At 42.3% G+C, this 27,101-nt stretch overlaps 3 protein-coding genes across 11 annotated transcripts in view; 1 reads left to right on the top strand and 2 right to left on the bottom strand.

Annotated features, from left to right (window-relative positions):
- Positions 1 to 8,868, top strand: part of LOC139573946 (zinc finger protein 236-like) — a 104,829-nt gene extending 95,961 nt beyond the window's left edge. Inside the window, exon 32 of the mRNA XM_071397953.1 lies at positions 6,624 to 8,868. Coding sequence (XP_071254054.1) covers positions 6,624 to 6,766 — 143 coding nt within the window. The 3' untranslated portion in view covers positions 6,767 to 8,868. The remainder of the gene's footprint in view (positions 1 to 6,623) is intronic.
- A 514-nt stretch (positions 8,869 to 9,382) lies between these two features.
- On the bottom strand, positions 9,383 to 26,250 carry LOC139573948 (myelin basic protein-like). 8 transcript variants are annotated; one of them, XM_071397962.1, is made up of 7 exons: positions 25,916 to 26,250; positions 15,784 to 15,879; positions 15,456 to 15,482; positions 15,098 to 15,127; positions 13,634 to 13,708; positions 13,408 to 13,426; positions 9,383 to 11,030 (listed from the first exon to the last, which is right to left on the bottom strand). In XM_071397962.1, exons 1-6 carry the CDS (start codon positions 26,027 to 26,029, stop codon positions 13,424 to 13,426), a joined length of 345 nt encoding a protein of 114 aa, XP_071254063.1. In that variant the 5' UTR covers positions 26,030 to 26,250; the 3' UTR covers positions 9,383 to 11,030; positions 13,408 to 13,423. The 8 variants fall into 8 exon arrangements, with proteins under 8 accessions (XP_071254063.1, XP_071254061.1, XP_071254059.1 ...); XM_071397960.1 differs by having other exon boundaries at positions 13,634 to 13,717; XM_071397958.1 differs by lacking the exon at positions 13,408 to 13,426 and having other exon boundaries at positions 25,916 to 26,181.
- LOC139573947 (myelin basic protein-like) overlaps positions 26,067 to 27,101 on the bottom strand; it is a 46,889-nt gene continuing 45,854 nt past the window's right edge. For both annotated transcript variants that reach the window (XM_071397954.1, XM_071397956.1), the window contains one exon: positions 26,067 to 26,440. In XM_071397954.1, the coding sequence (XP_071254055.1) occupies positions 26,142 to 26,440 (299 nt within the window). In that variant the 3' untranslated portion in view covers positions 26,067 to 26,141. The remainder of the gene's footprint in view (positions 26,441 to 27,101) is intronic.

Here is a 27,101-nt window from a genome sequence, read left to right on the forward strand (position 1 = left end):
CTCTGCAAAATCACTGGATGTTTTGGAGGCAAAACATTAGTGAACATAACGCGCCAATGTAAACTAAGATTTTTGGATATAAATATGAACTTTATCGAACAAAACATACATGTATTGTGTAACATGAAGTCCTATGAGTGTCATCTGATGAAGATCATCAATGGTTAGTGATTAAAATGATCTCTATTTCTGCTTTTTGTGACTCCTCTCTTTGGCTGGAAAAATGGCCTTGTTTTTCTGTGACTAGGTACTGACCTAACATAATCAGATGGTGTGCTTTCGTCGTAAAGCCTTTTTGAAATCGGTGGGATTAACAACAAGTTTATCTTTAAAATGGTGTAAAATACTTGTATGTTTGAGGAATTTTAATTATGAGATTTCTGTTGTTTGAATTTGGCGCCCTGTACTTTCACTGGCTGTTGTCAAGCCATAAGGGATCTCAGCCATAAGAATTAAGGAGCCGTTTGGACCTAGACTTGGCGCTCCTGTTCCGCTTGCCGAGCAATCGCAGAAAGAACAGTCTATGACTTGGGTGACTGGAGCCTTCCTCTGACACTGCCTAGTTTATAGGTCCTGGATGGCAGGAAGCTTGGCCCCAGTGATGTACTGGGCCGTACGCACTACCCTCTGTAACTCCTTACGGTCGGATGCCGAGCAGTTGCCATACCAGGCGGTGATGCAACCGGTCAGGATGCTCTCGATGGTGCATCTGTAGAATCTTTTGAAGCCAAGAAACACGAGCAATGGACATTAGACCGGTGGAAATCTGTCCTTTGGTCTGCTGAGTCCAAATTTTAGGTTTTTGCTTCCAACCGCCGTGTCTTTGTGAGACACAGAGTAGGTGAACAGATGATCTCCGCATGTGTGGTTCCCACCGTGAAGCATGGAGGAGGAGGTGTGATGGTGTGGGGATGCTTTGCTAGTGACGCTGATTTATTTCTAATTCAAGGCACACTTAACCAGCATGGATACCACAGCATTCCGCAGCGATACGCCATCCCATCTGGTTTGCGCTTAGTGGGACTATCATTTGTTTTTCAACAGGACAATGACCCAACACACCTTCAGATGACCTGGCCTCCACAATCACCTGACATCAACCCAATTGAGATGGTTTGGGATGAGTTGGACCACGGAGTGAAGGAAAAGCAGCCAACAAGTGCACGATATATGTGAAAACTCCTTCAAGACTGTTGGAAATGCATTCCAGGTGAAGCTGGTTGACAGAATGGTTGACAGAATTGACAGAAAGCTGTCATCAAGGCAAAGGGTGGCTACTTTGAAGAATCAAAAAATATAAAATATATTTTGATTTGTTCAACACTTTTTTGGTTACTACAGGATTCCATAGTTTTGATGTCCTCACTATTATTCTCAATGTAGAAAATAGAAAAAATAAAGAAAAACTGTTGAATGGATAGGTGTGTCCAAACTTTTGACTGGTACTGTATATTTTATTCAGCTTTGTTCAATTGTATTCTTCATGCTATAAAATAATGCCACGGAATTCTAAGCTAAATGAACTAGTGTAGCTCAGCCATTTGGCATAGCCACATCAGGACCTAACATGAGGACAATTCAGAGTATGCTATTATTTTCATCTGAAATAGACTACATATCATGCTTCTTTAGACCTGTCTAAAATTAAAAAGGTATTTATTGTGAAGGTGTAGGCTGTATTACATGGATTTATTATACTTTTTAAAATGGCTTGTAGGTTATGTGTAGAAGCCAGGAGATACTAATTGTTAATTAACAGTCAATTACTGTGAGACCGACAGTTATTTGCTTGACAATCACCGGCCTGTTCACCCCACTATCATCCGTTCAGGTGCATCAAAGCTGGGACCGAGAGACTGAAAAACAGCTTCTATCTCAAGGCCATCGGACTGTTAAATAGCCATCACTAGCCTGCTACCACCCGGTTACTCAACCCTGCACCTAAGAGGTTGCTGCCCTATATACATAGACATGGAATCGATGGCCACTTTAATAATGGAACACTAGTCACTTTAATAATGTTCACATAATGTTTTACTCATCTCATATGTACAGTGCCCTCCACTAATATTGGCACCCTTGGTAAATATGAGCAAAACAGGCTGTGAAAATGTATTCTTACCATGACTTCCTGTTTCACTGGGGTATAAATACGATGTGACACACAGGCCAAGTTACCATAGTCATCCATCACTATGGGAAAGACCCGAGAATACAGTAATGATGTGCGACAAAAGGTTGTTGATCTGCACAAATCAGGAAATGGCTATAAGAATATATCTCAATGGTTGAAAATGCCCATTTCCACTATCAGGGCAAAAATTAAGACGTTTAAAGCAACTGGCGATGTTAACAATCGGCCTGGAAAAAGGACGTGTGTCTATTTTGACTCCACGCACAGTGAGGAGGATGGTTCGAGTGGCCAAAAAATCTCCAAGGATCACGGCTGGAGAATTGCAGACGTTAGTTGGGTCTTGGGGTCAGAAAGTCTCCAAATCTACGATCAGACGCCACCTACATAACCACAAGTTGTTTGGGAGGGTTGCCATAAAAAAGCATTTGCTGTCATCAAACAACAAACTCAAGCGCCTACAGTTTGCCAAACGTTACTGGAACTTTCAATGGGACCGGGTTCTATGGTCAGATGAGACCAAAATATAGCTTTTTGGAAACAATCACCGGAGGAGGGTTTGGCGTAGACAGAAAGATAGCCATGCAGAAAAATACATCCCCATTTGAAGTATGGTGGTGGATCTTTGATGTTGTGGGGCTGTTTTTCTTCCAAAGGTCCTGGCCAACTTGTTAGGATACATGGTATCATGGACTCCATCAAGTACCAGCAGATATAAATCAAAACCTGACTGCCTCTGCTAGGAAGCTTAAACTGGGCCGTGGTTGGATACTCCAGCAGGACAATGATCCAAAGCACACCTCAAAATCAAAACACAAATGGTTCACTGACCACAGAATCAAGGTTTGCCATGGCCATCCCAGTTCCCTGACCTAAACCCCATAGAAAACCTGTGGGATGAGCTGAAGAGGAGAGTCCACAAGCGTGGGCCTCGGAATCTGATGGCTCTGGAGAGATTCTGTATGGAGGAATGGTCTCAGATCCCTTGCTATGTCTTCTCCAACCTCATTACGCATTACAGGAGAAGACTCAGAGCTGTTATCTTGGCAAAGGGAGATTGCACTAAGTATTGACTGAAGGGGTGCCAATAATTGTGGCACACAAATATTTGATTCTTTCAATTTTACTTTAATTAAAGGTTAGATTTTTGTGAATATTTTGAATGGAAGGAGGATAAACAAAAAGTTTTTCACAGCTCGTTTTGCTCATATTTACCAAGGGTGCCAATATTAGTGGAGGGCACTGTATATACTGTATTCTATTCTACTGTAGATTCTATAGTCAAAGCCACTCCGACATTGCTCGTCCTAACACTAAAATAACACATCCTAGATCTGAATGAATTAAATATTCTTATTAAATACTTTTTTCTTTACATAGTTGAATGTGACAGTGGACAGTGATCATTACAGTGTCTGGCTGACAAAATCTCACAAAAATGATCAATGGAAATCAAATTTATCAACCCACGGAGGTCTGGATTTGGAGTCACACTCAAAATTAAAGTGGAAAACCACACTACAGGCTGATCCAACTTTGATGTAATGTCCTTAAAACAAGTCAAAATGAGGCTCAGTAGTGTGTGTGGCCTCCACGTGCCTGTATGACCTCCCTACAACGCCTGGGCATGCTCCTGATGAGGTGGCGGATGGTCTCCTGAGGGATCTCCTCCCAGACCTGGACTAAAGCATCCGCCAACTCCTGGACAGTGTGTGCTGCAACGTGGCGTTGGTGGATGGAGCGAGACATGATGTCCCAGATGTGCTCAATTGGATTCAGGTCTGGGGAACGGGCGGGCCAGTCCATAGCATCAATGCCTTCCTCTTGCAGGAACTGCTGACACACTCCAGCCACATGAGGTCTAGCATTGTCTTGCATTAGGAGGAACCCAGGGCCAACCGCACCAGCATATGATCTCACAAGGGGTCTGAGGATCTCATCTCGGTACCTAATGGTAGTCAGGCTACCTCTGGCGAGCACATGGAGGGCTGTGCGGCCCCCCAAAGAAATGCCACCCCACACTGACCCACCGCCAAACCGGTCATGATGGAGGATGTTGCAGGCAGCAGAACGTTCTCCACGGCGTCTCCAGACTCTGTCACGTCTGTCACATGTGCTCATGTGCTCAGTGTGATCCTGCTTTCATCTGTGAAGAGCACAGGGCGCCAGTGGCGAATTTGCCAATCTTGGTGTTCTCTGGAAAATGCCAAACGTCCTGCACGGTGTTGGGCTGTAAGCACAACCCCCACCTGTGGACGTCGGGCCCTCATACCACCCTCATGGAGTCTGTTTCTGACCGTTTGAGCAGACACATGCACATTTGTGGCCTGCTGGAGGTCATTTTGCAGGGCTCTGGCAGTGCTCCACCTGCTCCTCCTTGCACAAAGGCGGAGGTAGCGGTCCTGCTGCTGGGTTGTTGCCCTCCTACGGCCTCCTCCACGTCTCCTGATGTACGGGCCTGTCTCCTGGTAGCGCCTCCATGCTCTGGACACTATGCTGACAGACACAGCAAACCTTCTTGCCACAGCTCGCATTGATGTGCCATCCTGGATGAGCTGCACTACCTGAGCCACTTGTGTGGGTTGTAGACTCCGTCTCATGCTACCACTAGAGTGAAAGCACCGCCAGCATTCAAAAGTGACCAAAACATCAGCCAGGAAGCATAGGAACTGAGAAGTGGTCTGTGGTCACCACCTGCAGAACCACTCCTTTATTGGGGGTGTCTTGCTAATTGCCTATAATTTCCACCTTTTGTCTATTCCATTTGCACAACAGCATGTGAAATTTATTGTCAATCAGTGTTGCTTCCTAAGTGGACAGTTTGATTTCACAGAAGTGTGATTGACTTGGAGTTACATTGTTGTTTAAGTGTTCCCTTTATTTTTTTGAGCAGTGTATTTCTTAATTCCATTCTTTTAGGTTTGTGTATTGTTGTGAATTGTTAGATACTACTGCACTGATGGAGCTAGGAACACAAGCATTTCGCTACATCTGCAATCTGTTAAATATGTGACCAATAAAATGTGATTTGATTTGTGGACTACTTTTGACCACGGCGCATAGGGATAAAGCACGCTAATCAGGCTGATACTCCATCTCTCAATTCTGCTGCATTTCCCTGCCTGACAGGTCTTTTTGACAGAGAAGGCAGCCAGACTTGTGATGACAGAACCTGTCCTTTTCGTTCTCATTCTAAGATGGATACGGAAGCTTCAGGCCTAAATATTTCAACAGCCACCGAGCTGATTGACTAGAGCTGTAACTCAGTGCTCTATTAGTTCACCTTGAAACGGGGAGACCACACACAAACCAAGGGGATGTTGGTGTTAGATCTATCTGAAATATGCAACCCTGTCACTAACTTTTTGTGATATATAGCACTTCTAATTCCATGGTAAATATGTGAACAGGGCTCTTTTTCACAGGATTATTGTGCATTTCATTTGACATTCTAATTGATTAATCCTCATTATAAACTGGGTGGTTCGAGCCCTGAATGCTAATTGGCTGACAGCCTTGGTATACCAGTCCGTGTACCACGGGTATGACAAAACATGTATTTTTACTGCTCTAATTAAGTTGGTTACCAGTTTATAATAGCAATAAGGCACCTTGGGGGTTTGTGGTATATGGCTAATATACCACGGCTAAGGGCTGTATCCAGGCACTGTGTGTGTATGTGGGGGGTGAGTGCGAGCATCAGTCCTTGCCCGCTTATAGGGGAAGGCTAGCAAAAAAAAATCCAAGGCGATTTCTAACAAACGTTCACCTGCAGACATGTGTTTGAATGATTCACAATAGCTCTTTTATTGAGAGTGTCTGAGAGAGAGAGAGAGAGAGAGACAGTAAAATGAAGTGAGTTCATTCAATAGATAGAATGGGCTTAATTATGGACCCTTGCTGTGACGCACTCTCCCGTTTGTGCCTGTTTGGTTCTGTATACCTCCATTTAAACGTTTGATGGTTAGTACAAAGGAAATGTCCTCTGCTGAACTGACTCGAGGCTAACTCTCATGTCTATTGATGGATCCCGGACACAAAGGCTCTGTCTCGACTGCTTAAAACGTCTGTCCTCACCACCTCTTCATCTGCACTGATTGGGAAAAACAATATGGCTGAAGGCAACTCATCCTCCTCAGGCTGACTCATCATCACCTTGTCAATTCTTCCAGATCAATGCATCGAAAGAGAGGATTTTTTTTGGACAATTGAGAAAGAGCTCTGGTTAACTTTCACCTGTCACTCAACCCTTCCTCTAACTTACTTCACAGGTGATGCATGTATTGTGTGTTGTACTGTATTTTTTCATTCTTAAACTCTGAAACTCCCTTGACACTCTCTCTCCAGTCTAACAGCAACGTTCATGAGTAACTTTGTCCCTCTCACTCTGTCCTCTCTCTCTTTCATTCTCTTCTCTTTCTTACTCTCTCTCCTTCTCTCTTTCTGTGTGTCTTTGTCTCTGTCTGTCTCTCCGTCTTTCTCTTGTACACAGGTACCGATCGGAGCCAGGAGATGACTTTGGAGCAGGGGACAGAGACGGAAGTGGATATCCCTCCCGAGCTGAATGACATGGAAGAGGTTGTCCAGGAGTCTTCTGGAGACTGGCACTGTGGCATTCCCAACGTCTTCCCTTAGATCCCAACTCAGAATTGAATTTACCATCCCGGTTCATCCCAGCAATAGACTCTTTACTAGGAGTCTGTGCACCGATGATACAAAGCACTGATTTTACCACTAAGTAGGCGTGGAAAAACATAGCACTCAGATCAACCCCCCCCCCACCAAAAGCTTTTTAATTGAGTTGGATAGTTCTGCACTTTTTCTAAAGCATACCCACGGTGATGTTGCCAATCAAATGCTGAAAACAGAAAGCGTGTGCGGCTGTACCTACACACATTGGGTCTTAGCAGCAGCTATTTCTGCCTGTTTCTCTTGTCCTCAGATATGCATTAAAGGGGCAATCTGTGATTGCTACATCCATTTTTGAACCTTTAAATTCATGATATATACCCATTGATTATTGAAGACTATAACTTAAAAATGCCTCATGAGCCTAGTTCAGCTTGTTCCTCTTTTTTTTGTAAAAAAAAAAAAAAGCAATTGTAAACAAACATTTTATAGTCTCAACATGGTTAAAACTATCCCTTTGATATCATGGTTGTTCAGTCCTGGCATCCATAGCTCTGTCTCATGAATTTGAGAGTGGTTACATTTTTCCAGCCCCATCCCTCAGCTATTTACCAAATCAGTGGCGGGGTGCCCTCTTTTGTTATTGTTTGAACTGCAGATTGTCCCTTTAAAGGCAGAGAACTGGTCCTTCCATTTGACTAAATTGCTGAATCAGCCTGCGCTCTGAATCTCATTAGTACGAGTCGTTTTAGTCAATAAGCCGTTTAGTAATCAGACACTGACCTCCCCAGTACAGTTCACCGGTCGAGGCTGTAGCAAGCTGAGGTAGGCTACCAGCGGTTTGTTCCTAGACTGTTGTTTACTCTGTTTGCCAATAAGAGGAGCAAACACTATAGATCTGCATGGCTGCACTGTCAGTCCTGAGGTACTGGTTCATGTCTCCCTGTAGAGTAGTATAACCACTCACAAGCCCCATCCACAAACAGCATCCTAGATCCTCCCTAGGCACCCCTGTAGAGCCGCAGTCCATAAGTCAATCAATATAATGTCTTTTTTAAAGCCCTTTTTTACGTCAGCAGTAGTCAGTCACAAACTGCTTCATATGACCTATTACGGATTGGACTAGGTATAAGCAATAGTGTGAGAACTCCACCTTGCCCGCTGAAAGGCTGGATGAAACGTTAGCCTTATTGCTTATTCCTATCCAATCATTTCAGATCTACACTAGCGTATAACGGGCTGGGTGCAGGGGTTGTTTCTAGACGGGGAACTCCATCTCTCCCGTGCTCCTGGGGCTGCTCCACAAACTGCAAACAGGCCGACTATTAACTGTTTGACAATTGAGCTGTGCTTTAACAGGCACACACATTGGAGTGCAGTTTACCAGAAAAATAAATTAATTTTTTTAAATCACATTATTTTTGCTGTACCCTTTTCTAAAAGGCAAGCTAAAGGTTTTGTTTTTGATGAATTTTTTTGTTGCCATAAAGTTGAAGGTAGCCTTGAATGGTGAGACTATAAAGTGCTAAGGGTCATATGGATCAAACCTGGGTTCAAATACACTTTGAAATGTTTCGCTTTAGTCTGCCTGGAGTGCCAGATGGGTGGGTTTGCATAATGCAATCTTGCAAATGACTACTCAATAGGTTTCATTGTGCCTGGCAAGCTCGATCAAGCATAATGATTTTGAATAGTATTTAAACCTTGGTTTGGTGCGGATTTGATCCCTCTCTTCTTAAATGTTATGCCTGTAATTTTGACAATGATGATGACTTGTGATACCACTGTTTATTGGCCCCTGTATGAGGGCTTCAGGGGTTGACTCTCCACTTTCACAATGTGTTGCATGAAATTGTAATTTAGTTGTAAACTTATGCACAGCCATTTTGTAATCTGATATTTTATTTTGCAATGTAAATAGTGTATGAAAGATTGCATATATTTTTGGATTCCTTATCAAATTGGTTGTGAACAAGAATTCATTTTTTGTCAATTGCTGAACCAGTTTACAGACTATAAGCTGTTAAGTGTTTTTGTTTTTTTGTCAGGAATGTATTTTGTAATGTTGAAAAGTATTTAATTAATAAAACCATACATTTTTTTACAGATTTAATGTGTGCCAATTGTTTTAGAAAGAATTTGGGTGAAGTTGATTGCATTTCATCTATGTTTGATTTTCTGTAATACGTGAAGATCTCAGTATCAAAACCTTGTATCTAGAAAAGGCAAATGTTTAACACATGAAAAATCTATTGTCAAAACCCATTTTTGTCCCTCTATCTTTCATTAGTCCCAGAGTTATTAAACTTTCACAGCATATGGAAAAAGCATGACTATTTTCAACTTCTGTAAATTGAAACATCGCTTCCCTGACATTGAGGCATTATTAAATTCCTTTCCTTGATTAATCAATTATTGAGCAAACACAATTACTCTTGGAACCAGGAGTGAGATGCAGCTCTGTCATGAGTCTGCTTCAAACGACACAATGACCCGACCTTAACAAAGATGGATACTGGTACAGTGTTGAATGTTTCATCACTTCTTGTACCCTACATCTGCAAGTTACTGCATGTGTGTACACTACTTTTTAAACTTCTATCAAACACAACCAGAGACCCATAATGTTTTTATCATTTTTAATTCCTTTATTTATTTTTGTCTAGTTATTAAGTGGCTGGTGTACATCTTTTTATTACAGATACAACAATGACGGTCTCAAGAGTTTCATTTACATTCATTCACAGGACCCATACAAAAAACGCGCGCACACATTGGGGGAGGGGAGACGGGGGCAGGCAGGGTATGCTACAGATTACAAACGTCTGTTTTTAAACACATGGAGGAAAGACACTTTGGTGTGGGGGTATTGGACAGTACAGTGGCAGTAATAAGCAGTTTATGCAACTCGTCGCTCGTGCCTTGGTCAACAAACTCCCCGTCCTCTATCTTCATCTTTTTTTTAATAACGTTTATGCTTTTTACACGGTTAAATAACGAGCACCTTTATGACAGTGTTGGTCTTTTAATATCCACACAAGAGTAAACACAGCACATTGTTTTTGGCAGTCAGAAATGGCATTGCTTAGCTAGCTGTTTTGTATTCATATTTTGTGCAGTGCTTCGATAGAGATATATAAAGCAAGAGATGCTTAAGACAGAGAAGACCACAGAATCTAGACTACACTCATGGGGGGAAAGGGTCTGAATCTGTCCTCCCGTTGGACATTGCCATGCGTGTAGCAGGTCCAGCGTGAGCTTAGTTTCAGAGCAGTCGGTGTCTGCTTTTCAACGGTCAAAACAGTGCACTTCAGACGAATCTCAGTTATATCTGGATGGGGAAACTCCCAATACCATACCCGTTAGTGTCTTAATCAATCTACGTGTACTGGAAATCAAAACAACATTAGAAATGATATCATCCATTGACTTCTACAATTCAGTGGATACTACAGACAGAGACTTTTAGTAGGTTAACAACTTTCAGTAGCTCGATGTCATTTTACCACCGAGGATCACAGCCGGCCATAGACCCTAATGAAAAAACATGGAAAGACAGCAACACTTAAGACAGGACACTTACACTGATGATACAGGAGGGTAGACATACAAACACATGACCAACTGGCCAACCCATGCAAGCTGAGTAAGACAATGCTTAGCTATGAATTCATGTCAGGGTGTACAGACATGGGAGAGTGTGTGGGGTTTGGGGGGGAACTACAAAGACAAGCATGACAAGACAGAGAATCACTCGTTTCTGAACCAGAACCAGACCTGGTCACACTTTCACAACCACAAGCGGTCAGGGCCAGGTCAATTGGACCTAAGCTACTTCAGCCAGGTCTGGTCCAGTTAGCCAGCCTTGTTAAACGACTCTATACAGACAGACAGAGAAATAGAAATGAAGACAGGTACTGTAAAGCTATGACAGGGGTCCTTTAGGCTGTAAGAGGGGGTCCGGATGACTTCAGCAACAGTTCACATCCAAGATGGTTGCACAGGAGAGGCGGGCGGGAGGGAGGAGCAGGGGCGGGGGTGGGGGGCACAGATTGTGTCGCTATATCTACCAGCCGGGTGCGGTGGGGGGAGGCATTTGAGTTATAAAATGAAAGTGTTAGAAAAGCAGGGAGAGGTGTGTGAGTTGACAAAGATCTGTTCTTTGATCTTCTTTGTTTTCCCCCACTTGCGTCCCTTTTCTTGACATGTGCTTTTGTGCTCTTGAAAGGGGACCTCATTTTTTGGGTAGAGACCCAGTCCGGCTTGCGCCCTGCAAGAGAGTGAGAGACGAAACATAATCAGGAAATGGACTGTTTTTGTGATTCGCTAACGATGCTCACTAAAGGGACCTGCTAATTAGGACACAAATGTCCAGCTGTATATTGTTGTACAGTCTATGTGGCCTTGAGCATTGTGTACTATTGTTTGGTTAGAATAAGTGGGTGAGTTCTAGGTATTATCAGAATTGTTCCTTTTGTGAATTCTCGGCTATGCCCTAAAAAGAAACATCTCCCAGTTCAAATTTGCATGTTGTTGCCAAAACTGATCAATGACGTGTTGCACCAAGCTCATTCCCTAAGAATAGATTGTGCATTTTCTCGTGGTGATATAAAAGTAGGAGAAAGAGGGGAGGATTGGAACGGAACAAAGATTATACAAATGAGACAATTCTTTACGGAGAACTATTGGAATGAATATAATCCATAACGTACAAAGCCTTTAAATCTCCTAAAACAAAAGGAGATGGGAGGAAACGGGCCAAGCTCTGAGCCATTCTTACAGCAATTTGAGCTTAAAATCATTATCGGTTCGAAACAGACTAATTTGAAAGCAGTAACAGAACTGGAGAATGGAAAACACCAAACAAATGAAAACATTTAAAATAAAAGTCCATCCCCAGATAACGATTCAAGATAGAGGAATCAGAAGCGCTAGAGATGGTGGCTTTAGCTTAACGCCAATTAGGCAAAGAGATTGTGGGGAAACGAAGAAGAGAAGATTGGTGTACTATTTACCCACACATTTGTAGATTTTGATCCTCTTCGTCATCTTTTAGTTATCGTAATGCCACATAGTCCAGCTAGCAAACACACCATGCAGGGCGCATGTGAATATATACAGATACTCTAAACATTTTTAAAAGTAGGCCTACTGTAGGGTATGCTGAAGATGACTGTGCTTTGTTGCCTTGCTAATCAACACACCCACTGTGAGTGCGCTGACTGTACCTACGGTAACATAAGCTCCCTGTGCCTATTCTACCTAATTAAAATAACTATCTGAAGCTTGGGCCAGACGGGATAATTAAAACTGCCTCCAGAGCATGTCCTAGAGATTCACCATTCACCATTCACCATGCCATGGATAACGCAAGGAGAGACAAACATCCTCTCAGAATGCAGGAGCTCTCCGAGTCAATACTCACAGGAGAACGTGAGTCTATTGGCAGAGTGAGAGGTGAGAAAGATAAGCGGAGAGCGTACGAGAAGCAGAGAGACAGGCAGAGGCGGAGACAGAGAGAAAGAGACCAAAAGAGAGAGGCCGAGAGAGACACAGTGGAGACAGAAGATGGACAAAAAGAGACAAAGACAGGCAGAGACTGAGATGGAGAGAGACAGGCAGCGTGCCATTGCTCAACAATGGGCATGTTCCCTCTCTACTGTTAGGGAGTGTGTCAGCTGTTGCTGACAGCTTATTACAGTAAGTGAATGCACTGCTTAAGTATGTGCTCCAGTTCAGAGCCTGTCGCGTTACAGCGGAAGCAGAGGGAGAAACGTGGCCTGGAATAAACAGGGAGAGTCTGTCAATAGTGGATGCTGCTGATTGTAGCAAAAATACCTCAAATCTCATACGGAGGGTATACTCTCTCTGTTCATCTGTTTGAGATGAACACATCGGGGTACTATGCTGCCCCTTGAAAAGTCAGGAAATGTTCACTCAAGTGCATATAAGTGTGTCTGCCTTGCCTTTGTGTGTGTGGCCTACTGTGTCCGAGAAAAACCTCTTGTATAAGTCTGCCTGTGTAGTAATACATCCCAGTATCGTATACAGTGTACTTGGTACACGCATGCATGAACCAGATGGTCATTGTAATGAAAAGTGCAATGTCCTAGTTGTAGAAAGAATGAACGGCACTGCTTCCATAATAGCTTGGCTTACCTTATGGTGCGTTTGCAGTCGCGTAAGCCGTCGGCAAAGTGAGCAAAGCTACCACATGCCACAGCTGTAATTGCTAAGCATATTCCTTTGCAGTTAGCACAGCTCCCAGAACAGCCATTAAGAGTAAGCAGGACGACTATCCCGAAAGCTTGTTTCTAATCCATTCATTTCACAGCCAGGTGTAGGCCCTCAGGTGCAAGGTCACTGTCTGCGAGTAAGCAGCCAATTATGTTAGGCGCTACATGTCCGTATCAAGCCAAAAAATAGCACTACCTTTGACACCGAACTGCACTCTTTAAATGCATGAAGCCTGTAGCATCAGCCAGACACTGTAATGATCACTGTCTAGAGGCTGTCTCAAGTTGCAGTTATTCTGCTGGTGGTATGATAGGCAATGGAAGGTGTCACCTTAGCCTATCAGCGTTGAATAAATCCATAGCAAGTAAGAGTAAATATATATTGCCGCTCATGACTCATCCGTTACTCACTGAGTGCTGGGTATCATCACTGAGGTGAAAGAAGAAGAGAGAGACAGAAGGGAGGAATAAAAAAGAAAGTGAGATCCCATCTGTTTAATCAAGCGCACATTCTGGAATTAGTTTCAATAACATACAAAGGGGAATATAGAATGAGATATTCCCTTTTTATGTTAATGTCACAGGCAGATTAGAGCGTTTTTGTCACTTAAAAATGGGTTTTGTTTTTTTAGTTTACCATTTTGAAGATCTTGGACAGGGTTCCGCTGTCTCCTGCACCGGCCTTCTTTGCCTTAGCGGATCCTGTTGACTTCTGAGAGCCCTGGAAGAGAGCAGGGGTGAGGTAAGACACCGGGAGACATTGTTGTTGTCACCTAGCATGGTGGCCCAGTGTGTGCTTTTGCATCTCTGTGTTTGTTCATCTAAATGATTTCCTAATGGCTAAAAAGCGACATCATATGTACATATCTTACGTGGGTATTGCACCGCCGTTTAGTACAAAACAAGGTTTTCTGATAATATCATGTTGCATGAAAACAACAGAAGCGATAGCCTCGTCCCCGAGCTCAATTGAAAGCCAGCAGGTGACGAGGTTATAGAAGAGATGGCTATTGAGTCAGTGACTCTCACCGCGGAGTGAAATTTTACATGCAGTATTGAACCAGCCGAGATCAAAAAGTGTCTCCTTTGCGGTGGCATTGAAGCAAATCAGTCTGAGTCAAAGTGGAAGTGTTTCACTTTCTAAATCAAACGTTTGAAAATTCAATCTCTTTAACAGCTGAGCTGTGGCTGCTCTGACTCTCAAAGGGGGATTAGACTGAGAACTGTTCACAATAAACATGCATCAGGATGAATTAAAGGTGGGGAGGAACACTTCAAAGTGTTATTTAAAGATCCCTTACCTCAGAGAAGAGCTTTCAAGGTCTCATCCCTTATCACCGTTATTTTACCCCCACAAAGTGTTAGCTGTTATGTGTGACTCAACACACACACACACACACACACACACACACACACACACACACACACACACACACACACACACACACACACACACACACACACACACACACACACACACACACACACACACACACACACACACACACACACACACACACACACACACACACACCACTCACACAGCCTCCAGTGGAGGCTTCTGAGGGGAGGACGGCTCATAATAATAGCTGGAATGGAGTCAATGGGAATGGAATCAAACGTGGTTTCCATGCAGTTGATACAATTCCATTGAATCCATTCCAGGCATTACAATGAGCCGTCCTCCCATCAGCAGCCACCACTGGCACATACACACACAGAGACACACACAAAGACACAAACGCATGTGCACACACACACACACACACACACAGGCCAAGAGAAGAGGACAAGACTTACAATTCAGCAGGGCGAATAAGAAAAAGCAGGATTAAGTTGCTGGTTATCATACCGAAAGGGAAAAACGACTTCAGCAGGTAAATAACTGGATATTTAATTTGAGCCGGAGGCGGAGAGCTTGCCAAACAAAACCACTCAAAACATTATTTAATAAAAGAGAAAAACTGATGAGGGCGTTATGCATGTACGCTTGGATTAGAACAAGCTCTCAAGCCTTAAAATGGCTACAGAATATACTGTTTAAGGAACGGCCTGGGATTTCTCTCTTAGTTTTCTTTAGCTGTAGCGTTTAACCACGTACCAGGCCTAGTTTCGCAGTCATTGCCGTCCACTGGACAAGGACATGTAAGAGACAGAGACAGGGAACAGACAGGGGTGAGACACAGGGGTGAGGGGAGGAAAGTTAAACACTCAGGTCTTACTCGGAGCAAAGGCAGTGCAGCAAGAAGAGATGAGTCCACATCCAGGGTAGAGCATAGCAGAGTAAGGCAGACGCTCGCGTCATCAGACAGAGCACAGATTCAGTGACATACAGTGCACGGCATTCAGTGACATCACATGTTAACAAAGCCAAATACACAATCACATCCAAAGACTAAAACAACCTTCAACTCCTCAATTGGATAATATTGACAAAGAGTAAGGTAAATGGGACTCACCCTAGACTTAGGAGGGGCAGGGGACACCTGAGGGGAGAGAGTGACACAGACCTTTAGAAACACAATTACATTTTAGTCATTTAGCAGACACTCTTATCCAGAGCGACTTACAGGATCAATTAGGGTTAAGTTCCTTGCTCAAGGGCACATCAACAGATTTGTCACCTAGTTGGCTCAGGGATTCGAACCAGTGACCTTTCGTTTACTGGCCTAAAGTTATTTATACCACTAGGCCACCTGCTCTTAACTGGTAGACTACCTGCCGCCCTCATATCAACAAGTCAAACATCAACAGTAGTAGGCAAACTATGCAAATGGGGTGACTCACGATCGTTCTGAAGAGGCGTACAACAGCGTTCTCCCCACCCTTAGGGGCTGCCTTGGCAGGTCTGGCAGGAGAGGAGGACAGGCCACGGAAGGAACCCTGGAGGAAATGGAGGGAGGGATGGAAGAAGGAAAGGAGGGAGGGATGGAAGAAGGAAAGGAGGGAGGGATGGAAGAAGGAACGGAGGGAGGGATGGAAGAAGGAACGGAGGGATGGATGGAAGAAGGAACAGAGGGAGGGATGGAAGAAGGAAAGGAGGGAGGGATGGATGGAAGAAGGAAAGGAGGGAGGGATGGATGGAAGAAGGAAAGGAGGGAGGGATGGAAGAAGGAACGGAGGGAGGGATGGAAGAAGGAACGGAGGGATGGATGGAAGAAGGAACAGAGGGATGGATGGAAGAAGGAACAGAGGGAGGGATGGAAGAAGGAAAGGAGGGAGGGATGAAGAAGGAAAGGAGGGAGGGATGGAAGAACATTATAAAGGCACAGCGGGAATACATATAGCCCAACACAACCTAACATGAAAGTGTGCTCCCTGAACCAGACCAGGCTGTACTCTGGCTCTACTCTCCAGCTCCTGAAAGGTGTTAGCATTGGAAACAGCTGGTGGCATATTGCCAAACACCAGGGATGCTGGAGCACATTTTCTGGGGCTGTAGAACAGCTTCTTCTTCAGCTGGATGGATGGACTACCTGGGGAGCTCTTACATCACAGAGGACCTGAGACAAGCTCTCCGAGTCATTCAGAGCAGACTCACGTAGGTGTACACAGATAACGCCCATCCAAAACTTATTCAAACTGAAAACAAGTGATTAAAAACTAACGGGATGAAGGAATTATTCATTTATTAATCAAGTCAGTAAGAAATGTTTTGGATCTTTGCAAAGTGTGATAAATATCAACACTAAATGCTGTTGAAGGGGATGTTAAGTAGAGATCAATACAATGAAGTACTTCAGACAAATAAACCTTTAGAGGATTGGATAGGGATGAATGCAAAATTAGCTCTATGTCTCATTCTCCTGAACTTTAATAAATAGCCCCCCCCCCCACCCCACCCCCCCTCACAATAGGCTCTAACATGTACTTTCCAGACGCACACAACTGGGACCTTAATTAAAATGGTGTGAATCTGCAATGATTCATTGTCATTTTCTCAATAATAACCCTGATTATTCCCAGTCGGCTATTTAGGGGTATGTTTGTGAATAACATCCTTTATATAGCGAAACCCATTTCATCCAAATGAGTGCCTCTCTCTCTGTGGTATTTTGTGGAGTGAGAGCGAGGGGACCTTTATGCCCCCATTCATGTCAGTGAGTGAAGAGACTGGAGAGGCTGAGGCTCTCACTGAATCACTGCGATTATCCCTATGAAAGAACTTTACCAAAATGAGAGGGCAAACACCCCCTGTACATCGTTCACAATACAATACACTCATTAGGGCTTCCAATTGCATTTCATTCACTGTCTTCTCTGCCCATATATGGATGGATAGTTGGATGGATAGATGCAGACTCAAGCAGACAATGACCTCAGGAAAGAAACACATTAGCATAAAAAAATGTGTTTGTTCTTAGGAGCATTATCCTCTCCAATAAATAGGTATCTAAACCAGAGGACCAGAGGGAATTTAGAATCTATCAAACTATTGGAAGTGGATGATAATATCCAACACATTTATGAATACAGAAGATGCTCAGTAGAATAGCCAGGTAGCATGGTTGTTGGTTGGTCAGTTTGTTCCCGATGAGCAAAAGATGTTGAAAAGACGTGGAAAATAAGTTATTTTCAACCCCCCAAAAAATGCTCATTGGGTTTGTGCTGGAGCTGGTACAGGTGAATTCATCTCACCACTTGTGGTTGTTGTGAAGAACTGATCTGCCTGACAGCTGCGACTGGATGACTCAACGGCTATTCATTATGTGTTCCAGCAGCTCTGTCACCAAAATGGAGACAACTTGGGATGCGTCCCAAATGGCACCCTATTCCCTATATAGTGCACTACTTTTGACCAAGGCCCATCAAAAGTAGTGTACTATATAGGGAATATGGTGTTATTTGGGACGGAACCTAGGGGTTCATTACTGATTGCCATTGCAGAACCCTGTCCGCAGTTGATTAGTATTTATTTATTTTGATCATTGACTTGAGGTCACATATTCCCATCAAAGTTAGGTACTACACACATCAGAAGTTCCACTTATGTTCCCATTAAGTACAGTTCCAGAGTTTGAGCAGCCTGAGAGAGTTAGGAAGAGAAAGTAGAGTCAGAAAGTGGAGGGAGAGAAGTTAGAGCGAGAGAGACATTGAAAGATGAAATTCTGAATTTAGAATCCGTTTGATTTATTTGTAAAGAAGGACCACAATATCCAGTTATGAACTTCACATGTCCTTTACTGAATCATCTTGCATCGGATGTTGTCAGTATCGGTTTTCATTTTCCAACACAAGAGGAGTGTTCAAAGGACAACGGCATTCTGATGCAAGGAGGGTCCTTTCAGGATAGAGCCGAGCGGGGGATTATTGTGTAGTACTTTTAAAAAAAGTATGTCCTCCTGAGACTACCAACTGTTAAAAGTGGATTTCACTCCAAAGAAGGAGTCAGTCAGGGGCTAGTGGATCTGCACCCGGTGAGTCTTATTAATCAATCGCCGAGTTGTCTGTTATGACACTGACGGACATTGATCTTTGTGATCAATCAGGGCCCAAGTCAAATGTAAAGCTGTGATGGATTGAGAAGGAGCATGCACTGTATATGAATAATTGTAACATATGGTGCATGGATGTTTCACCTATTGTGGGTGAGATCTATTCATTTGACCGTGGGCGGTTTGTGATTTGCGTGTGTCCACAATGACTCACACACTGTCTCAATAGGATAGGAGGTAGTGATCACTATGTGGCCCTCATATCCTCCTGCTCCTTCATAAATAATACATTAGTGCAATTAATTTATTCCAGAATAAATTATTGACCGTGGTCCATTTTTTAAGGAGTCAGCATCTGTCCAAGTTTGACCTCCTGCACCTCTGAGGAGAGAGGTTTAACAGTAATTAAATCCTCAGGGAGAAGGTGTCCTATGAGTCCTGAATACTCTCTCTACTTGGGTTTAGGTGACCTTGTTCTTCACTGCAGGAAACGTTTGGTTACACTTCATTTGACACGTCACTGTGACATTAACACGAAGGTGTAATCTGGAGACAAATCCATTCATGACTGCAGTTATAACGTATGACAGTTGTCATGATAGAGGTAACGTTTTGCGTTATGACTGTACTGCCCTAACACCCCTGGATAACAGCCTCTATGTCAGAGGTGAAACGAAGTGTCAAATGAAGTGTTACCGAACTTTCTCTACGCCGGCTGGGCTGCCAGGCTAGCAGCTAGCCGAGTTTCGAAATGATGAGCGGACGTCCACTGTTATGTAAATCCAATCATGCACGTCGAGAATGAAACGGGCTTTGTAGCTTTCTGAAAGTTGGATGACAGTGTGGTGCATTTTTATCGTTTTTCTTTTGCGCTGTGGAACGAGCCCAGCCACTTTGTCAAATCTGAATTGTGGGTAAATAACAATGCGCTTCCGTGCCAGGAACACACACTTATCTCTCATACTCTTCAAACATCAAACAGAGAGTGGAGAACATCCCCCCCCCCATCCCTCTGCCAGGTGACCTCTTCAGTTGTCTCTGTGCTGCAACTTCTCCAGCTATTTAGGAGAAGCTAGCAGGAATTGGACAACTACGTCAGGGGGTTGACCGTTTACAACAAAGTGTCATATTAGAAAGCAGTGGAGCTCTAGGTCATTCCCTAACACTGACAACAATAAGACAAAGTTGTGGACTGCAATCTACTAAACCATAGTTGAACTGGTTCTTTACAATCCAAAACCAGGGTACTGGACCAAATGTCTAGTAAGATCTAGCTATTGACAGTGCTTGTCTTACAGTGCCAGGGGAAAGTAAGTTAATGGTAGGTATGCTCTACACTCCTCAGTTCTCATCAACTCTGAATAAATAAAACGGCAACTATACCACTATCTGACATCAATGTCAAGTAAATGTAGGGCTCAGAGGAAATTCAGGTTATTTTTCATTGTCCTTGTTTCACTCTCAAGCACAAACACTAGAAGAAATGGAAATGAGACTGCACTAACTTGACTCTGGCTATCACTATTAAGGTCTTAGATTTAGGAAAATATACACATTCAAAAATTAAGAACAAGGTAGGGTTGACTCCTTGACTCTGTCATTTTTGATCATGAGGCACATCTTAATGAATTCAATGACAAGTAACATCTCGTTGGCAATTCCAGTCCAACTTATTCATATTCAGTTATGAATGAAAATACTTAACTGGAGGTCTCCAAAAAGTGAGATGGACAAAGTGAGACAGACTTTCTTGTTTTCATTTTGTATTCAGGTTGATTTTGAAAATAGCTGTCATTTGCCCCTTTGCTAACCTGAACACAAAATGAAAACAGGAAATAAACACTGTTGTTTTATCCTGATTTACAGGATCTTGATAAACTTTCCAAGATGTCCAATTAAAGACCAATTCAAAAAAAAAAATTTTATTAAAAAAGCATAAAATACAAAATGTGACTGAAATATAATTTTCAGTTGAATAAAAGTGATAAGGCAGACAGTACTAAAGATGAATTTCCAAAAGACAAATTCAGCAAATAAACCTGGTCCCAGATTTGTTAATGCTCTCTTGCCAAATCATACGGTCATTGTCATGCCAAACATGATTAACTTCTCACTGTGCCCATCAATGACAGAATGATCAGATATGGAGATTGAGGTGAGGCCAGACTGTTTGGCATGACAACAATTATTTTACAAGGCCTTAAGCTACTTAATAAAAGCTGAGCTAAGAGTAAGCCTCATAATTCCATTAAGTCTACACAACACTTCTCCCAGCCTTATCTAGACAAGTATGCCATTACTGCAGAGTGTAGTCTTATCCACCCAAGAAGTAAAAAGGACAAATCAATTGGGAATAGTTTGATGATGTACATTCCATTCCCTCTTCAACTGGGCCAGATTCTCAATTGGCTATTCCTAGCACAGACCACCACAGCCCAGCATGAGAGGTTTCTCCTCAAGCTAGACTGGATCGAAACGGAACAGCCAACGTCACTGATTGAGATAATACAATGTGAAAATCAGCAATAACCACTACGCTCAAATCAGTGTGATCGTGTCCAGTTATGTTTTCGTTCCCAACATTCTGTGGTGTGACTGCACCTGTTGCGTCAGAGGAGGGTTGTTAAAAGTGACATTACATAATAAAAACAACAATACAAAAGCCTAAAAAAAAACACGCTGCTCAGGGTGGGTGTTGTTAAGAGAGTTTAATCATGTCATTTATCCAAAAGCTCAGAACAGGATCAGGTTAGGAACAGATGTTGGTCATTACAATTCACAGGAAATAGAAGCATCGGTAGGATATCTCAAAGCATTACAAAAGGGATCAGCGAATAGGATCCATGGATCCACCCTGGGATCAAACAGACTCCCACACACACACACAGTTCCTGACAGGGTAAAGGAAAACCTGGGTTCAAATACTATTTGAACTCTTTAAAATACCTTTAACATTTGCTTTAGTCTGCCTAGAGTTCCAGATGGCCAGGTTTTGCACGTTGGCGACTAATTCTATTGGTTCCATTGCGCCAGGCAAGCACAATCAAGCACAGCTGAAGTATTTGAAATGATTTTAAATAGTATTTGAGCCAGGTCTCAGTAAAAGACACCAGTGAACCTGAGGTGCTCCATCTAGCTGGCGAGAGGAGATCAGCTCTTAGAAGCTTTAGGCCAAGACACTGGGTTTGAGTTAGCCCGGGTATCAGTCTGCTTCTGCTTTCATGCCATTTTTTGACATGTTTGGCATGATGGCACAAACAGATTGGTACTCAGGCCAAGGACGAGTGCAAAACTTTTTGGGTTGTGAATCATAAACTGCTATTTCTCCCAAAGCTACCGAATAGACCCCATATTTAAATGAGCTTATTTTGCAGTCATGTGGTTCAGTTCCATGGTGACTGCACATAGACACTAATTTATCCATCAATTAAGTCTAATAAGGTCTTCCCCTTTTTGAATAATATGGATTATCAATCAGCTTTGACAGGTAACAAATTAGCTTCAGTTCCTGAGGTTAAACCAGTTTTGTCCTTGTTTTTGGCGATATCTTTAAAAAAAAAAATTATAAATATGACATCACCATGCAGATTCCCATGAACTAGTTTCAAACCAGAATCAACTAATGAAAAGACAAAAAAAAAAATAGAGGTGAAACCAAGACAAGAACGTACAATAGAAAGAGCAAATTCCAGTTTGTAAAAGGATCAATGGCTCAATAGTGAATGTTCATATCGGTCAGTAACAGTAGCCCTTTCCTGCAGTCAAAGGAACTACAGTAGTGGCCTCATGGGTGGAATGTTACCCATATTCCCATAATTAATAATACCTAAAATTCCGCGGAAAAATCTGGTGTTTCTTTGTCAAACTGTTTTATTATATTTCAGTCTTCAGTGATGTATATAAAATGTAATATCGGGACGCAAACTCAAAATGTAATACATTTCAACTCTATATCTGACTTTTGTGTCAAAGAAGATTTGTTAAAGACTACCAAGAAATACTGCAGTAAAAAAGTTAAAGGGCAATTCTACCACTTTTCAACTTAATTTTCATTATCTCCAGCACACTAGCAGTGTCTACATATGTGAAAACCGCTCATTTCAACATTGTTTAGGAACAAATATAAAGTCAATAAGTTCTACCCAATGACAAACATTTTAAAAACAGTGATTTTCAAACAGCATGAGATTCGCGGTGACATGGGGACATAGAAACTCGTTGCAGGTTTCGATAATCACTTTTTAAAAATGTATTATCCTACCCTGTGACCATGAGAAGCATTGTATATTTTTAGGACCTATCGTCTTATTTTTTTTTTACCACAGATCATAGAAACACACTGTTTTTACATATGTAGACTGGTTTGGTGCTGGAGATAATGAATGAGGTTCCCATACCAGTTGAAAGCAACTATAAATGTATGACTCAAACATGCTCAAGAGTACACAGCGACTTTTGATACAGTGCTCAACATGGCATTCTCTCAACACTGTAATGGACAAGGCCACGAATGCTGAGTTTCTATGGAAAATATGCATTGAAAACATAACTATTTTATGTTTTGTTATAAACTATTTTTTATAAAATGTAATTCCCAGTGCAGTCAAAAATGTGATGTCCCTGTGTTTAATATACACGGAGTGTACAAAACATTAGGAACACCTGCTCTTTCCATCACATACATTGACCAGGTGAATCCAGCTGAAAGCTATGACCGCTTATTTATGTCACTTGAAGGGGAGGAGACAGGTTAAAGAAGGATTTTAAAGCCTTGAGACGTGGATTGTAGTATGTGTGCCATTCAGAGGGTGAATGGACAAGACAGATTGAAGTGCATTTGAACGGGATATGGAATTAGGTGCCTATGCACACCAGTTTGAGTATGTCAGGAACTGCAACGCTGCTGGGTTTTTCACGCTCAAAAGCTTCCCGTGTGTATCAAGAATAGTTCACCCCCCAAAGGACGTGTTCCTAATGTTTTGTACACTCAGTGTATATTTCCACACTATGAGTTTGGAATAATACTGTGAAAGGATGAAAATTATGACAATTCCCTTTTAGTTTAAAAGCTGTTTGAAATGACAGCCTGAAATTTAAGCCTGTTTTGGTGTGATTACCAGACGGTCAATTAGTTAATAGACCAATAAGAAAGAGAGTTCCAAACCTCTGCCAATAACGGCTAGTTTTCTCCTCCCCACTCAAACCACTCCCACACAGTCCTAACAAAATTCTTGCTTGAGAAATTACTCTTTGCTAAGAAGCAATTTTTGTTTCTTTTTACCATTTTAAATGAAAACAATCACAGTAAAGGTACTTGATTGTTACCCAGAAATGATTTGATATTAGATCAAAAACAGCTACATTGGACTTTTAAGAATAAATACAAATGTTTAACCTGTTTTATCCCTTTTCAAACTTTGATCAGTGCAGAAAAAAAATAATTATGCTCGAGGCAACAGAGAGTTAGGTATCATATATTTGAAATACAAACACTTATCACAAATCTGAAGGCAACCCCTTGGTAAAAAATATTTTTCATGTTTCTTTTAATCTTAAACTAACTGCTCTGATGTAGAAAACGATTTCCTGAAAGAGCAGAGGTGACGATGACATTCAAACAAATAAAAAGCTACCACTGCCTCTTTTTACAATAATTTGGTTCATTCAATTTTGACAGGCAAAAAACACTGACATTTTCACTCGTGACAGATATGTTTCAGCAGTCCATTTCAATGTTGTTTAAAATGTGAAAGAATCAGATCTACAATGCACACAACCAAATCATTCTGCAAGCGAAGAAGAAGAAAAAAATACTACTAAAATTACTTTGAGCTGGGATTTAATTATATGCAAAAGTCATAAGATTTGTGTCCTCTCTGAAGTTGTTATAAGGCTTGACTGTCAGACCACATTCTGCAACCTATTGGATCATCATCCGAAACTACCATTCTCCTCTCTGAACCAATGAGGAACTAACTCCAAATCCCCAGAGTGGACTGAAACAGAGCTGGAAAAAATAACAGCGTTGGACTTGAACTCTCTCTTCAATACACTGTACCAACTTCAACACATAACAGTTGAAATATACAGTACGTTTTGTGTTAGACTTTCCTCTGCTTCCAAAGTTGACAACTGATACACAAACAGTGCCAAGCTGACTGAAATATGCACTGCACTGGGTTGTTAAATCAATTTATATCTACAGTACATCCCTTGTCACCAGTTCAAGGAGAGGCTTTGGGATTTAGCATTAGCACATAACAGAGAGATAGAGAGAGAGAGCGAGACAAACAAGGCAATGTGGGCACAATTATTCTCACTGTACCGCAACAGTTATCCACACACATCTGGGTCCAGGTGGTGCTTGCTACGCCAGGATAGTGGGTTCAATTCCCGGGACCACCCATACTTAAAATGTATGCACGCATGACAGTAATTCGCTTTGGATGAAAGCGTCTGCTAAATTACATATATTTTCTGAACCTGCTCTCCAACTACACAACGCAGCATATTGAATTCTACACAAACCCATATAGGATAAGGATTAGCGTAGATAAATGTTTTTTTCCTATTCTATGGTATATTATATTATTTATGTTGGATTATGTACAATATTATGGTCTAGAGTTGTCTTTGTAAAGAAGGAGTGAGAGAATCCTAGTCGAAGACACTCTCTGCACCCGATGGAGGTCCATGCAAGGCATTTAGGTTATAGTTCTCCACCATGGACTATCCACAGTTTAAATGGCTAACAACTGAAGACTCATAAATCAGGAAAATTGGTAGCCTAACGATCATAACAGTCTCTCCCAAAATACATCTAAGGGTGCTGACATTTATGACATGTATTCCAATTTCCCCATGAAAATGCCAGAATCATTATTAATCTCTTAAAAATACCTGATACACAACTTTAAAATGGCTCCAGTTTTATATATATTTACGAGTTAAGCATACAGTATATTTGGAATGAAAGCAAACACACATTTAAATGGAACAATTCAATCATTCACTTGTACTGTACCACAACTATGACCATATATGTACCGCAGATGCTTTGAAGCTCTAACTGAAATAAAATGTAAAATTTTAAATGACAGTACCACGATAAAATAACAATTACAAAACAATTATTTGAAAGACTTAAGTCAAAGCCTCTTTGCGCTACACCAATCTCAAACCACACCCAAATCAGTTATCCAGTGTCTAAATGTAGTTTTCAATGCCATTAATTCGTAAATAAGCACATTTCAGGTGAATGTCTGAAACTTTGGTAGATCACATGATTTGTATTATTTTAAAGACATAAAATCGGAGCAAATTGAAACAAAAACTGGTGACAAATTCTTGCAGCTCACAATCTGCCAAAACCACAAAATCAGACATCAGTCCCTCAACTTAAGGCTGAACAAAAAAATGAACCATGGTACATTAGAGGTGTATCTTTCAAACAAACCAAACATCAAACTCTCTCCTTTCCTCACCTTGCTCTTCCTCTTCTTGTCCCCTCCAAAGAAGTTCCCAATTTGATCCATAAGGCCAGGGGCCTTCTTTTTCCTTCCCAGGCTAGACAGTCCAGAGGAGCTTGCAGTTGCCATGTCAGTGGTTTGGGTTGGGTAGTGCAGCTAGTATCTCTGTAAGTGGGGTTCTGTCTCTCCGGTAAGAGCGAAGGGGGTATTAAGAGAGAGAAAGGAGAGCAAAGAAACAAACTTAGTCTAGATCCTGATCCTCTGAACCACACTCTGATCCCGTTCCGCTGTGCTCTTGGATGGTCTGTAGCTCATCTGATTCAGAAGGGCGGTCTTTGAAGGTGTTGTCCTCGCGGCCCGGGGCATCTCGGGAGAAGAGGCGGACCAGGTGGGGGCGTGGCACGGCGCTATCGTCCGCATCAGCTGTGCTGGCCTCGTTCCAGGAGCTGCTGGGCCCCTCAGTGCCCGTGGAGTCAGTCACCGCTGCCGCCTTCTCAGAGGGGCAGCCATTGTTCGGGTTCACATCTGCCTCATCCAGGCCTGCGCAGAAACAAACAAGGGTTATCTATTGGACCATGGGCCTGCATGGCGCACAAGGGCCCTGCACAATGAGTCCCTTTGACAAGACCCTGCCCTTTCTGCCAGAGAAACTCAACAGAAAAGGGATCCTGAGTGACATGCCCTGTAATAGATCTAGAACACAGATCAAATAAATAGCTAGGAGATTACAGCAACTGGGAAAACCATACATGGTTAGCAAGGGTCATTACCGGCTATCAAAACGGTTTCACAATGTCTCCTCCTCAGTCCATGCCAAATGTTCCTTACAGTTATAATACTGTATAAAAGTAACATAACACACACATATCCTTCCCTAAACCCCACCACAATAGCTCTCTTGGAATGATAATGGCATACTTTCCACATTCCTGTACTAGTACGGGAATCATTTTACCAGGTAAGTTGACTGAGAACACGTTCTCATTTACAGCAATGACCTGGGGAATAGTTACAGGGGAGAGGAAGCGGGATGAATGAGCCAACTGGAGGCGTGGGATGATTAGGTGGCCATGATGGTATGAGGGCCAGATTGGGAATTTAGTCAGGACACCGCGGTTAACATCCCACCCGAAAGACGGCCCCTTACACAGGGCAATGTCCTCAATCATTGCCCTGGTGCAATGGGAAATATATTTTTTTA

Source organism: Salvelinus alpinus, chromosome 4 (assembly GCF_045679555.1).
Source record: "Salvelinus alpinus chromosome 4, SLU_Salpinus.1, whole genome shotgun sequence".
Lineage (NCBI taxonomy): Eukaryota > Metazoa > Chordata > Actinopteri > Salmoniformes > Salmonidae > Salvelinus > Salvelinus alpinus.